The 15,636-nt window shown below is 43.5% G+C and overlaps 1 protein-coding gene across 2 annotated transcripts in view; it reads right to left on the reverse strand.

The window, feature by feature from the left end:
• Window positions 1–5,504: 5,504 nt before the first annotated feature.
• spock1 (SPARC (osteonectin), cwcv and kazal like domains proteoglycan 1) overlaps window positions 5,505–15,636 on the reverse strand; it is a 211,524-nt gene continuing 201,392 nt past the window's right edge. For both annotated transcript variants that reach the window (XM_029119541.2, XM_029119540.2), the window contains 5 exons: window positions 12,988–13,107; window positions 10,350–10,571; window positions 9,977–10,039; window positions 8,656–8,793; window positions 5,505–6,636 (listed from right to left, as the gene is read on the reverse strand). In XM_029119541.2, the coding sequence (XP_028975374.2) occupies window positions 6,443–6,636; window positions 8,656–8,793; window positions 9,977–10,039; window positions 10,350–10,571; window positions 12,988–13,107 (737 nt within the window). In that variant the 3' untranslated portion in view covers window positions 5,505–6,442. The remainder of the gene's footprint in view (window positions 6,637–8,655; window positions 8,794–9,976; window positions 10,040–10,349; window positions 10,572–12,987; window positions 13,108–15,636) is intronic.

Here is a 15,636-nt window from a genome sequence, read left to right on the forward strand (position 1 = left end):
AAGCAGACATCAATCAAAAATATACAGGTGTCCAGATAAACTACACAGGAGAACAATTAAAGGACCTTGAATGCTTCTTAGAAAAACTATCTCTTTAGCTGGGTCATAAAACAAGGCGAGCGACATAGCAGCCAAAGGGAGATGGAGCTGGAAGAGCGAATGGAGTGTAAATACAGAACTTGATTGAATCACTCTGATATTTATTTGACTCTTAATCTCTAGCAGCTGATTGCCTAGTGATTAGAGCACTGAGCCAGTAACTCAAAGGTCTTTGCTTATAATCCCCAAGGAGAGAAATCTGTCGTTGTGCCCTTGACCGAGGCAATTAACCCTAACTGCTACTGTAAATCGCTCCGGATAAGAGTGCCTGCTAAATTAAAATGTAAATATTAAATACCCATTAATGCTTGGCTCATTAAACACCCCCTCCCACCCCGATATACCCCCCCCCCCCCCCCGACAACTTCATGTCCCATTTTAGAGTGTTAAAATAGAGTGTTAAAATGCAACTGCCAGAGAGCCAGGAAAAACCTTTGAAACTCTCAGAGGGAGTTAAGCAGCAGTATTGTCCTCATGCTAATCTGTGACTCACTGTCTCTGTTTCTGCCATTCAGAGAGGGGGATATCATAATCGTCAGCGCTTCAATTACTAGCCTCCCTGCTAAAAAAAAAAGAAATCTTCTTAAGCTGATATGTGTGTGAGCATTCCTGTCAGAGTTTGGATGGTTGTGCTTTAACCGCTGTTGCCTCTGCTTTGTGTTGTTTGGGTGTCATAGGAAGTGTCTAGATGAGGCTCCCATAGCTAGGGGATTTGCTGTGTGTTTTCCATCTAATCTCTGCGTCTACATTCTCGTCACATCTCTGCCTCTACTCCTCTCTTTCTCCTCTCGACATCCTCCTCAGAGGCAGACAGGAGATTTACGGATCTGCTCCCAAATATTAAGTGGATTAATCAGTAAAGGAGACCTGGTACGTCATAAATATTAATGAGAGGCAGTGGGATGAGAGCAGGTCGAAGCTCCTCTCCTTGTCCACACTGTGTTGAGCTATTAAGAGTTTATTAACGCACTGGATTAAGGCCAGTAACCTCAATTTAAAGAAGGTGGGACATGCAGTCAATCTTAATGATGGATCTCATAGTGATCACACCTAAAGGCAATTGGGAGCCAGGAAAACAATGCCCGCCTCCACCACAGAGTGACATGGGTTGAATGCCAATAACTTGTCACCAAGCAGGGAGCTCTAAGGAGGAAGCGTCCTCCTCACTTGAACAGTACCATTCGGTCTGCATAGTTGCCAGTTTTGACTCTGAAGCTGCCTACGGTTGCAGGGTGAAGTTAAATATGTATTAACAGTCACCTTTTACAAACAAAGCACATCCCCTTTACAATGGCAGACATGTTCTTTTATTCAGTGTGAGTGAGGAGAGTGATCAATAATGTTTAAAGTACAGCCCAACACACTCACCTAATTAATATGACAATCAAGAGGACAATTGTCAACATGCGCTGTCAATCCAAGCCTGGCGCTTGATGCTATCTCAACAACACATCTCAATGATAACGCCTGCTGTCTGCTCCCTGAGAGAGAAGAAACATTACCATATGTTCCTATCATCTTGACAGCATCCCTGGGGCTCCTGGAGTGTCTGTTCAGCTTGAATCTGCAGAGGAAACAGTAGGACACAAGTAGCATTCAGCCATTTCACACCATACGCCTCAAATTCAGCCCATGGCGTGTAAGTCCAGATTTCCTGGGAGAATCGGTTGTGTGTGTCTTCCTGGGTAACATTGCTTGGTCTTGGCATGGCTTTGTTCTCTGAAGAAGATACAGGGCCCAGATAACTAGGTTCTATGGTCCTTATTGGGTTTCACCAAATGGATTTGGTAGGGTGCCTAATTTGCGGTGTCTTTCCATACAGTGGCTATAATCCACACCACTAGTCACCAATTACAGCCCCAACCCACTCTTAAATCACTTTGACAAAGCCACAATCACGACACACTCTGAGAGATGGAATGGTATGAGACAGAAAGCAGAAGAGATGGAGAAAGATGGAGCTGGCAGAGATACTATGAAATTGTTTTTCTCAGCTGAATAAATCAAATTCAGCACAAAAAGGGCGTTATCAAATCGATAGATTTAATATAGTGTATTAGATGAAGACAAAGGATTTTCTTGTAAGGAGAGTTAACTTTGACTGATGGCACTGGGGCACATCAATATAGTCCATTTGCCATTTGGATGAAGTATGAGTTACGTAGAATGCAATAACACCGTCGATATAACGTGTTTCACACGTAAACGCCAAGCTCATGTTTCTGGGAGGGAGAGACTGTGTGTAATATGCAGGCAGACTGTATGTGCACCCGTTTTGGCCAAGCAGCTGTGAATGGGATTGTTTTTGGAGGAATATTCAACCAATGTGTGTGTACATGCAAGTGTATGCAAATGTGTATGTATTTTTTTTTACGTGTTTGTGTACATGTGTATTTGTGTGTGTGTGTATACAGCATGTGTGGATTCAAGAATTGCATTTGAAATAATTACATGACACAGAAAAAGTACAGGACAGGACAGACTTAAATTTATTCAGACAAACATTGTGGAACTGTTACAATAAAATCAAGATATTTTCAGCCCATAACATCAACATTCCATTATAACTCCAGAAGGGGAAAAATAAGACACTGAAAAACTCACTACACTATGCTTCCATGGAAAGAGCTACAGAAATCTAGCTACATTAAGGACAATGGATTTCCACACGGTAGTCTGTTAAATGCAACTGGACAAAGCCACAGTGCCTTCACACAGCAATATATTACATCCCTTTAACATAGTCTTTTTTTCTCTTTACAAAGTAAAAAATATATAGAATTAACAAAGAAGACTTTTGCAAATATGGCCATTTATGTGTGTGTTTGTACTAGCGAAGCTGTCACACTATATCTGTGTATGTGTGATCTGAGGACAGCTAAGTAACTGTCAAGTACAGCTTGAAAATGAGAAGGACCTAGGAATAGCATGTGACTGCGCTTCTGTAGATGACTAGCGCCAAACAGAGGGAGGGTCACTTAACTTTGTACACAAGCAGGCCAGGCAAGAGAGGGGGAGAGGTGACATCAGGACAGGTCAAGGGTCACTGATGACATTATGGGAAGGCAAAGGTAAAGTCCAGGTTGATGGCAGAATCAGAAGAAGGAGCTTTACACTGCTACAGCAAAAGATGGTCTCATACACATTAGTTGTATTTTACATAGTATGTGCATGTTGGATTACTGGAAGGTTTATTGTCTGTCTGATGGACAGACACAGAAAGGGAAGAGTTAAAGTTGAAAAGGATCAAAACACAAAAAGGTCATCATGCATGTTATTGATGTGATAAACAAACAACCATTTAATATCTCATTCACAGGTCACTGTGATGCAGTGATCAGTTGTTACCAAGTGAGTTAATGTCGTAATCTGAAAGGACCAACTGATCCATACATGGACAGAGTGAGAGCAAAAATTACCCATCAGTTTTTATAATACACAGGAATTAATGTTGTGTGTGTGTATATATATATATATACACACACACACACACACACACATATGCTGGGGGGAGGGGTTGAACCCTGAATTCTGATTGGAGGAAAAATTGTGGTTTATGAGACTGTATACCATGGCAATGAGACAAAATTACTTCTTACTGTCATATCTGCATTGGTAATCATTTTATAATAGCAGTAAGGCTCCTCTGGGTTTGTTATTTATATATGAACAATATACCACAGCAGATGGATTTATCCAGGATTCATGTGGCATTGTGCCTAAGAACAGCCCCTAGCCGTGATATATTGGCCACATACAAAAACCCTTGTGCCTTACTGCCTACATGTATATGCATGTATGTATATATGAATATGTGTGTTTGAGGGAAAGATAAATAATTACAGTGGAATGAGGAGAGAGAGAGAGAGGAAGAAAGAAGAAATAAGAACATGACCAAGAAGGGGGCACAGGGATTAGAGAAAGAGAGCGATTTGTGGGAAAGAGGATAAAAGCCCCAAACCCAAATGATCACTTTCCTCCCCTGAGTTTCCCTTCCTGTCTCCAAAAGTCTAAGGCTCTGCTGGGAGCACTGCCAAATGAAAGGCTGGACTCTATGAGTGTCAAATGACCTCTCATTACCCATAAGCCCCCATTCCTCCCAATCATGGTGTGCATTACTTGTCTTCACACAGAGTCCCTGGGCGGAAAGACGTGGCAGCTATATGGCAGCCTCGCTGGGGAGACATCTCTGAAAACCAAAATAAGGGAAATGAGATGAAACGGAGTAGAGAGAAGACTACCATGACTGTAAAACCCACTCACACATTCCCCTAGTGTGATGAACAGAAGAAAGAGGGTAGAGAGAGAAAGAAGAAAAACTGGAAAATGGTAAAAATAAGTGAGTGACAAAATTAAAATGAAGATGTGCGAGAGAGGGAGAATTGAAGACTGTAAAGAAGGGAATACAGAGAGAGTGATATTTGAAAGTGAGCAAGCAGGGTTGGGTTGTGACACACAGTTTTCTAATTAGCTTGGGTGCAATTAGTCTGGAACTACAGTTTCATTACTCAGTGGGAATCATTAACGTTCCCAATTGACTGGCTGAAAAGTAGTAGATCTCAGTGATGTTTGGTGTGAAGCTGTAACCTGTGACACAAGGACCAACACGTCACTCACCACTGACCCTCACACTTCAATCAAAGATCTGTTCAAGATCTGTTCCAAAGCATGACACGCCGAGAGCAACGTGTAATTGAGCTGCAAGGACAATGAAGCACAAGCCTTACAAATACAGCACTGACTACTGATATGATCCTGTGTGGCTCAAGTCAGTAGACCAGGCACGCTTGCAATATAAGTGTTGTGGATTTGATTCCCACGGCGACCATTACAAAAATGTACACAGTCGGTACTGCATGTCACCTCAGATAAGGGGGTGTTAAATGACTAGAGTGTAGAATGCTCATACAAAGCTTGTCATTGTCAGTGGAAGGCCACAAAGTATGGGGGGTTGTGTCGTGCTGTACCCGTGTCATGAAGGCTCACAAGTCTGCCTTACGCCTTGTCTTATCAGAGTCAGGTGAAATTAGCTAACTGACTTCACCTGACTGCAACCCAAATTAAAAAAGCCACACAATTCGGTATTCAGTCAACAGTTCACGCTGATGATGGCTGAAGAAGTCAAACTCAATTACAAGAAGTTATTTTCTACTGACCCACTCAGCTTTTTTATTAGTATATATATATATATATATATATGTATATATATATATATATATATATATATATATATATATATATCTTTTTTTTTTAAGTGAACTGTTAAAAGCGTTTTCTCTTTGTGTCTGGATTAGGGGAGGCTTGAGCAGAATAATTGCAGGGTTCTTTGTGTGACCAAATGGAGATCTTTTTGCTCTGAAATTCCAGAGACTAAGTGCTGGCTCTACCTGGTCTAAATGTATTTCCTGGGATTTTTTTTTTATCCAATTATACAAAAACATTTGTTCAGCACTTCAACTTGAGGAAATAGGTTACTATTTAATTTCTAAGCCATGGTTCTGAACTTCTAAAAGTTTCACTGAAGGAGAAGGCAGCAACCAAAGACTGCACAGCATTGAAACTGCTAGGGAAGAGTGAACTTCAGAAGCCAATACACAGTTTGTGACTAAATCAACTAAAGTCCTTTGGGATAGATACAAATGATATCAGGCCACCCAGGCTTCAGCAGAGACATAGTCGGGGGAACATGCAACAATGCAGATTCTATCCTGGAACATTCAATAACAACATTATTTTCAACCAAAAGCACATAAAATATTTTAGGAACCCAGGAACATGGTACAGTAGAACATTACAGGGGAGGCCAGGAGAACAGGAGAGAATCTCTAACAGAGAGGCCTGGGAAACATACACACTGTTGAATGTTGCCTCCCTGCTGGAAACGTATTTGCAACAAACTGTTCTCTGGCCTCGGACAGGCCACAGACTCTGAGACACGCAGGAACAGATGCAGATAGAGGAGGGGGCGGGGGGGGGGGGGGGGGGGGGGTAGGAGAAAGAAAGAGAGCAAGGATATTTCCATGAGAGTCAGTACAAGATGAATGGTTTGGGGATATTTGAAGCAGAGGGACACATTAAAAGACACTAGACAGTCTTTGTTTAAATTGAATAGGTTTCCATTATCTGGAAGAGCAGGACTAGGCCACCCATAACTGGAAGGTGGAGTGGGAGAGGATTAACAGAGACAAAGTTTCAAGGAAGTTATGAACAGGAGGCATAGTGGAGGGGAAAGTCAGTTGGCCAGGTGGTTGATGCTGAGGGGATGGGCGAAGGAGGAATGGCTTCATCAGGTCTGGACAGAGTTAACGGGGATCCCTGGTTGGTTGATGGGAGAGCAGTGGAGCTACCAGACGTAACCAATCTCATCATCTTTGTCATCTTCCTCGTCCTCGTCATCCTCGATGGCCCCTCGAGGGTGGATCCGGCCCCGCCTCTGCTTCTGCCGGCTCCTCCCACTCTGAGGTGGCTCCTCTTGGTCGTCAAGGAGAATAACGGCCCCCCCGCTGCCGAAATCCCCTGAAGTTTCTTGGTCCTCCTCTGTTAGACACAGACACAGAGGTCACAGAGAGACAAAAACATGGACAGCCCCCCCCCCGACACAGCCTCATCCCTGAAACAGCCACATCCTTGACAAAGCCTCAACCCTGACACAGCCACAGCCTCATCCCTGACACAGCCTCATCCCTGACACAGCCTCAGCCCCCCCCGACACAGCCTCAGCCCCCCCGACACAGCCTCAGCCCCCCCCGACACAGCCTCAGCCCCCCTCGACACAGCCTCAGCCCCCCCCCGACACAGCCTCAGCCCCCCTCGACACAGCCTCAGCCCCCCTCGACACAGCCTCAGCCCCCCCCGACACAGCCTCAGCCCCCCTCGACACAGCCTCAGCCCCCCCGACACAGCCCCCCCCCCCCCGACACAGCGTAGGTCCATGCTCAAGGTTGACGTGTCATTATGGCCGATGGGCACACGTCGCCGGCATGTTTGATACCCGTTCAATTCAACCACACAATCAGCACCCCCTGATCAACCACTGTCAGCACCCCCTGATCAACCACTGTCAGCACCCCCTGAACAACCACTGTCAGCACCCCCTGATCAACCACTGTCAGCACCCCCTGATCAACCACTGTCAGCACCCCCTGATCAACCACACAATCAGCACCCCCTGATCAACCACTGTCAGCACCCCCTGATCAACCACTGTCAGCACCCCCTGATCAACCACTGTCAGCACCCCCTGATCAACCACTGTCAGCACCCCCTGATAAAAACATCTTCCCGCAGCCATGCCCAGAGAGAGACAGAGAGAGACATACACACACATACAGACACAGACAGACAAGCAAACAAACAAAAAAACAAATCCACACACAGACAGCCTTTTGATTAAGATGTGCTTTTCACACAATGCATGACTGTAAATAACCTAATCTTCCTCCAGTGGGCTGTATGAGCAGAGCTCAACTTTATCCCTGCTCACAATCTCATAGCATGAAAGGTTTCAAAGGATCGCTGTAAGCCCCCAAAACAGGGAAAGGGAATCGGAGGAGGCAGCCAGCGGCATATAGCTATAGATAGATAAGACAGCACAAGCTTCACTGGGCTCTCCTCAGGTCTCTGTCTGAAAATATAGCTTCCATTAGCAGCACAGTTTTTCCAGATTAGCATTCAGCTTGGCAATGTAGATTAGTCTCTTTGTAAAAATGAAACTTTGCTTCAGAGACAGGGGTAGAAACACTCCACAAACAACAACAGCTAGATTATGAGAAAGGCTGCCTCTGTTCTCTTTTTTTTTTGTGAGGTGCAACAAATACACACACAGACACACAGTAATTTAGCAGACAATTTAAAGTAAATCTCACACAAAAGCATGCAGTATGTACTCATGCATACACACACAAACACAAACACATACAGACACATATATGGATCCATGAAGGCTGTATCATATAGGACCCTCACAGAGACAGTGTCAAGCAAATTCTGGAGGTGTGCATGTGTATGAGTGCGTGTGTGTGAATGTGTGTCTGTGGGCGTGTGTATGATTGTGTGTGTTTGTTTTTGTGACTTGTCAGGACATTTTGTCCCCATAACTATACTAAAACCTGAACAATGTGACTTGTGGGGACATTTTTCATGTCCCCACATTTCAAAAGTCATTTTCTGGCTCAGGGATTAGTTTTAAGGTCAAACTTACAATTAACTTTAGACTTAGAATTGGGGTTTCTTTAAGGTCCAGGTGTTGTTGGTTAAGTTTAGGGTTAAGGTTAGGCATTACATCTAGATAAAGTTTAGCCATAAATGTTACTTTATTGAGGTTAAGGTTAGGTTTAGGGTTAGGTAAGGTTAGGGTTAGGTTAAGGTTAGGGTTAGGGTTAGGGTTAAGGTTAGGGTTAAGGTTAGGGCAAGGGAGCATGGAATTTAGTTTTTCTGGTCCCAACATTTCACAAAAAACAGTCTGTGTGCGTGTATGTGTAAGGTGTGTCTGTATGTGTGTGTGTGTGTGTGTGTGTGTGTGTCTGAGTAGTTGAACTGTAGCCTCTAAAGCCTCACCACAGGTGGGGTTGCCCTGTTTTCTGGAGCCTGCAATCTCATTGCCGTATTTGTCAACACACCAACACTGCCCAGTGCTTCCATGACACTGAGTTGGCTTGAAGTATCCCTCCTCAGAACAGCGTGGAATATAAGCCCCTAGGAAAGACAGACAAAGACACTGTAACTTTTGGGAAACACAAACACAAAGCAAAGTGCTGGTGATAAATCAGCAATACACCTAGACAAGCTATTGGTAACTCATCAAAACCTTAGTCTGCGTAGCCCTGTGATTGAGAAGGATGACACAGGAAAACATGTCTCCCTGTAGAAGAAAGACTCCATGATCATCGCACAACGAAAGAACCAGAGACAGTCGCACCAGAGACAGTCGCACCAGAGACAGTCGCACCAGAGACAGTCGCACCAGAGACAGTCGCACCAGAGACAGTCGCACCAGAGACAGTCGCACCAGAGACAGTCGGACCTCCTTACAAAATGGCCATAATGCAAAAAAATTAGAGGACACTACTTTCCCAAATTTGAAATTATATTCAAACATTTCAAAACCTTTCAGATAAAGAAATAAGAATGGTATTAGGAGAGGAAAAACAGTGCTCTAGGCACCGCATCTGTGACAGCCTTCCTCAAGATGGATGACAGTGGGGGGAGGGGCAGAAAGGTGAGGCATAATGGGGTTTCTTAATCATTCTGTCAATCTCAGAATCACTTCATCTGATATTGTTAATTATGCAGTTGACAGAGATGAGTGAAATTAAACAGAATCATTTTGTCCTAAACAATCCTGTAATAAAATACAATGCACTACAAAGGCCACATCTCCACAGTTGCTAGCCGGCTCTGTTGTGTATGCAGAAGCTGGGGCGAACAATCAATTACTAGCTCCTAGGATGTGAGACAACCGCTATACATCCTGTTTAAAGGGGGCCATTCACTTTAAATAACATCACGCACACATACACATACAAAAACACACACAAACCCGTTGCCCTCCCTTTTCATTTACGTGCTTCCTCCCAAAGATCATTTCTCAAAGTGTGTTTTGTCGTGAGTTATCAGATTATTATGCATGATTATTGATGACAGCTTGGCTGAGGGTTTAAAGGGGAAAGGGGCGGGAGACGTTTAGATGAAATGTCAGGGTGTGTATATGTGTGTGTATGCGCCTGTGATATCGATCTTGTGTGTTGTTTTTAGCTAGGTGATGTATTACGCCTAAATAAATAGTGGAATTTCCATTTGCACCGTATGTACACAGCAAACAAAGTCCCAGCAAAAATTGCAGGAAGGTGACTGACAGCAATCACTCAAACCACCATACCTATGAGAGTTTTCCTCCGACTCTGAGTCCGAATCCTGTTCATCTCATTCTGGCATGGCAGACCTGGAGCAGGGAGACACACACACACACACACACACACACACACACACACAGGGTATATGTATAAAACCTATACCCATTTAACTTACATTTAAATAAATCCCTACACCAGCAACCCCCTTTCTTATTATTTTCTTCCATCATCTGTCATCCATCCAGAATCTATCATCCACCCAACCACCTTTCCTTCCACACACCCTCCCTCTTTCCTTCCCATCATCCATCCATCACCCACTCACCCAAATTTCCGGACTCCCTGCCACCCAACCTCCCTCCCTCGATCCCTCTGTCATTCCCCACTTCCAACTCTCACCATCAGGTTTCTGGAAGCAGTAGCACCACTCGTTGTTGGACAGTTTCCCGTCCTTGAAGGAGTCGCAAGAGTTAAACAACGGCTTCATACACAGTTCATACTTGTCCAGGTAGATAGCACTAAGCTCTGAATGGTCCAGCAGGAGGTCATAGTTCATGTCCAGCTTATTGAACATCCAACCCAAAGAGTCCTTACAGATGGGCAGGATGCTAGTGTCAAAACCTGGAGAGGAGGTCAGAGGGAGGAGTGTTTGTATAGAATGGTGCAGGCAGAAATGTTGGTTTGTGTGTGTGTATATTAAATAAAAATTAAGAGACCACTGCACCTTTTTCTTTCCTTTCCAAAAAAACTTGGAAAGGAACATTTTGAGAGAGGAACAGAAGCATTCAATTTAAAGTGGTCACTTGATTTTAACCCTTCTGTTCCTCACTCAAAATGTTCCTTTTCAACTTTTTTGGAAAGTAATGAAAAAGGTGCAGTGGTCTCTTAATTTTTTCAGAGCTGTATATATATACACATACAGCTCAGAAAAAAAAATGTCTAAGCTTCTGCCAGGGCCGCTTGTCTTTGGCCTTTACAGTTTTGAAAACTTGTGTAAAAAGCTTAGGGTTTGTAGTGTTGAAGTGTGTGTTTGTAAAGACATGCTGACATTTAGTGGGCTGTCAGCACTGTCATCATCCTTAGAGCCCTCATGAGAACTGAAAAGAGCAATTGACTTTCAAATGGCAGAGCAATTTCAAAACAACAAAACATTACACCAACACCCACATCTACACATCTACACACCCACTCAAACCCACATGGAAAATATATGGCAATATAGGTATTTACCTTATACGTCTTACATGAGAATACATGTTGTTAACATGTATTTGGTTTGTTCAACACATATGTACATGTCAAATTGGCTGTTTTTAAATGTCAGATTGAAATGTGTAAATTAATATATATGATCATGTATTTTAATGTAAATGGCCATATATTAGATTTCCGTATGGGCGCACACACACACACACACACACACACACACACTTCTCAAGATACTAATCCTAAACATAACCCACACTTTGACCTCAACTTAACCTTAAATTCAAAGACCTTCATTATGCCTAAACCTAACTCCAACGTTATGGCGTCACATCAGTCTCAAAACTCGTGTGCACACAAGATAGAGTAAAGAGAGCAGAAACACAAGCTGAGCGTGCATAGGACCAAAATCGCATGCACGCTGGTGCCTCTTTGAGAAGAAAAATTTCTGTCGAGAGAGACAAAAGTGACGTGGAGAAAGCAGAAACACAAGCCGCGTGAGTGAAGGACCAGTTGCACGAGAGTATAAACATTGTGAGAGCGCAGACATTGTGGCGTGGAATTTCTCAAAATTCACCTCCGCCTTCTCGAAACTCCAGTGATTGGTCGTTCGCGAATGAATGTCGATTTTTGGTGAACGATGGGAGCCGATTCACAAATGAAAAAGATCCGTTCGTTTGGCTCTTTAAATACGTTTGACGCAAGTTTTGTTAAAAGAGGACATTTACAAAAGGCATTTGCCATAAACCACAATTATTAAAATAAACTTGTTGTACAAAATGTTGCCCACTGTTAATTAAAAATGTTGAACACAAATATTATTCCAAAGGAATAGCCTGAACCGTGAACCCATTAAGACGTATCCCTTGACTAATATTGCAATTGGTCAATGACGGAATTTGATAGGATATTCATATTCATGTACATACAAACTTAATAATAATATTATTATATTATCAAGATTAATAATAGTATGAATATTATTATTAACTAATACTATTTAAAAAACTTGTAAAACACTTTGGTAAAATGTTAATTCGTATTACTATCTTCTAATATGTATGTATACTTCTAATATACACATAACAGTCCTGTTGCCACAGCTGAAAGTTGCAGTTAGTGTGTTACCTAATGCTAGCAAATGCCTCTACCACAGATGAGTCAAGGACCACTGCTACAACATCTGCAACTACATCCAGTGCTGCAAGTGCATACAGTTACCAGACAAAAAAAACCTGCCACCCAGACCTCCATAGGACAGTACATGCCAAAGGCCATTACCTCATCAAAGAACAAGATGATAGATAAAGAAATTGTTAAAATGGTTGCCAGAGATTTCCAACCACATCATAGTTGAGGACAAGGGATTCAGGGGGTGGGGGGGGGGTTCGAGAAGGCGCAGGTGATTTTTGAGAAGTCGCGGAGAAATTCTGTGCCACGAAGTCTGTGCTCTCACAATGTTTATACTCTCGCGCGACTGGTCCTTCGCTCACGAAGCTCTCTGTGTCACTTTCTCCTCTCTCAACTGAATTTTTTCTTCTCGAAGTGGCTCCGGCGTGCGCACCAGTTTGATCCTCTGCACGCGCAGCTTGTGTTTCTGCTCTCTTGACTCAATTTATTATTCTCGAAGTGGCAAGTGCGTGCGCGTGAGTTTTGAGACTGATGTAACGCCATACCACCTGGTCTCCTAACATTAACTCTAACTTTTAGCAAAAGCCTACAAAGCCATTTTTATAAGTAAGGAATTGCAAACTGACATGTTTCATGTCATGTCAGTAAATTTGGTCCTGAAAGGGTAGATAAAACAGACACACAACACGGCGTGACTCACGTCCTGCTGCGGAATCAGAGTTAGTGGAGGATTTGAGGTCTCGGTTGGCGTCGAAATGAAGAACTCCAAACCAGTCCTTCAGTCTGGATGCTAGGCTATGCAAGTCCGCATCACTGCAGGCTACACGCACACGCACACACACACACACACACACACACACACACACACACACACACACACACACACACCAGGGTTAGCAGATAGGAAGAAAAATCTCATATTGCCATTCAACAGAGACACATTATTTTTAAAGCCACATTTCATGATTCCGCTTGATGAGGCTGAGTTAAATAAAGTCAGCACAATGTTTATTCAGCCAACATTTTCTTTTTCTGGCTTCTCCTTGACCACCCAGGTACATCTGAGTATTGTTCTCCTGTTGCTATAGGAACACAAGTTGCTCTATATGGCTGTGACTTTGTGTGTGTGTTTGTGTGTGAGTTTGTTTGTTTGTGTGTGAATGAGAGCACTGGAATAATACAATCTCCCATTTGATCACTAGAACTACAAGATAAGATAATAGGCATGACAGGTACAGAGAAGGGGGAGGTTGCCTGCCTGAAAGATAGAGGTAGATAAATAGAGAAAAAGATTAAAGATGGTGATATATTAAGACTTTGAGAGATTAAGGATGGATGAATTCATTCTGCCAGAGCTTGATCTTACCCGGAATATGACAGGTGTACCCAGGTTAGGCAGTAACATCACACTCTGCTCCACCTCCACACACACACACACACACACACACACACACACAGTGGGGAGAACAAGTATTTGATACACTGCCGATTTTGCAGGTTTTCCCACTTATAAAGCATGTAGAAGTCTGTAATTTTTATTATAGTTACTCTTCAATTGTGAGTGACGGAATCTAAAACAAAAATCCAGAAAATCACATTGTAAGATTTTAAAGTAATTAATTTGCGTTTTATTGCATGACATAAGTATTTGATACATCAGAAAAGCAGAACTTAGTATTTGGTACAGAAACCTTTGTTTGCAATTACAGAGATCATACGTTTCCTGTAGTTCTTGACCAGGTTTGCACACACTGCAGAAGGGATTTTGGCTCACTCCTCCATACAGACCTTCTCCAGATCCTTCAGGTTTCGGGGCTGTCGCTGGGAAATACAGACTTTCAGCTCCCTCCAAAGATTTTCTATTGGGTTCAGGTCTGGAGACTGGCTAAGCCAGTCCAGGACCTTGAGATGCTTCTTATGGAGCCACTCCTTAGTTTCCCTGGCTGTGTGTTTTGGGTCGTTGTCATGCTGGAAGACCCAGCCATGACCCATCTTCAGTGCTCTTACTGAGGGAAGGAGGTTGTTGGCCAAGATCTCGCAATACATGGCCCCATCCATCCTCCCCTCAATATGGTGCAGTCGTCCTGTCCCCTTTGCAGAAAAGCATCCCCAAAGAATGATGTTTCCACCTCCATGCTTCACGGTTGGGATGGTGTTCTTGGGGTTGTACTCATCCTTCTTCTTCCTCCAAACACGGCGAGTGGAGTTTAGACCATAAAGCTCTATTTTTGTCTCATCAGACCACATGACCTTCTCCCATTCTTCCTCTGGATCATCCAGATGGTCATTGTCAAACTTCAGACGGGCCTGTACATGCGCTGGCTTGAGCAGGGGGACCTTGCGGGCGCTGCAGGATTTTAATCCATGACGGCGTAGTGTGTTACTAATGGTTTTCTTTGAGACTGTGGTCCCAGCACTCTTCAGGTCATTGACCAGGTCCTGCCGTGTAGTTCTGGGCTGATCCCTCACCTTCCTCACGATAACTGATGCTCCACAAGGTGATATCTTACATGGAGCCCCAGACCGAGGGAGATTGACCGTCATCTTGAACTTCATCCATTTTCTAATAATTATGCCAACATTTGTTGCCTTCTCACCAAACTGCTTGCCTATTGTCCTGTAGCCCATCCCAGCCTTGTTGCCTTCTCCCTGATTTCCTTACACAGCTCTCTGGTCTTGGCCATTGAGGAGAGGTTGGAGTCTGTTTGATGGAGTGTGTGGACAAGTGTCTTTTATACAGGTAACGAGTTCAAACAGGTGCAGTTAAAACAGGTAATGAGTGGAGAACAGGAGGGCTTACAATCATACAAAGTGATTTTCTGGATTTTTGTTTTAGATTCCGTCTCTCACAGTTGAAGTGTGCCCATGAGAAAAATGACAGACCTCTACATGCTTTGTAAGTGGGAAAACCAGCAAAATCGGCAGTGTATCAAATACTTGTTCTCCCCACTGTACGGACACATGGATGTATGCGCACGCAAACAAACTCACGCGCTCACACAAAGTTTTGCAGCTCAGTCTCAATTCCCAGATCTCATCTAGGCCTGAAGGTTAACACCGAACAATGTAGAGGTAAGGGAGAGCACAGAGAAGTCTCTCTTCCTTTCTCTTTCTCTATCTCTACCCAGAGGAAGAGATGCTCCAGAAGCCCCGGACGGAGGGGGGTTACAGTAAACACTGTTCACACACCTTTTTCATTTTCCATGACAGTTTACCTTTCATGGAAAAAACATTATTTCTCTTACTAGAACTGGCGATCAGAGTCCCCCCCCCCCTTTCTGTCAGCACTACACAATCTAGTATGTTCCCAATGGCCATTAATCCCAGGCTGTGCCATCACTTGGTTATG

This window comes from Esox lucius, chromosome 4 (assembly GCF_011004845.1).
Source record: "Esox lucius isolate fEsoLuc1 chromosome 4, fEsoLuc1.pri, whole genome shotgun sequence".
NCBI classification, from domain to species: domain Eukaryota; kingdom Metazoa; phylum Chordata; class Actinopteri; order Esociformes; family Esocidae; genus Esox; species Esox lucius.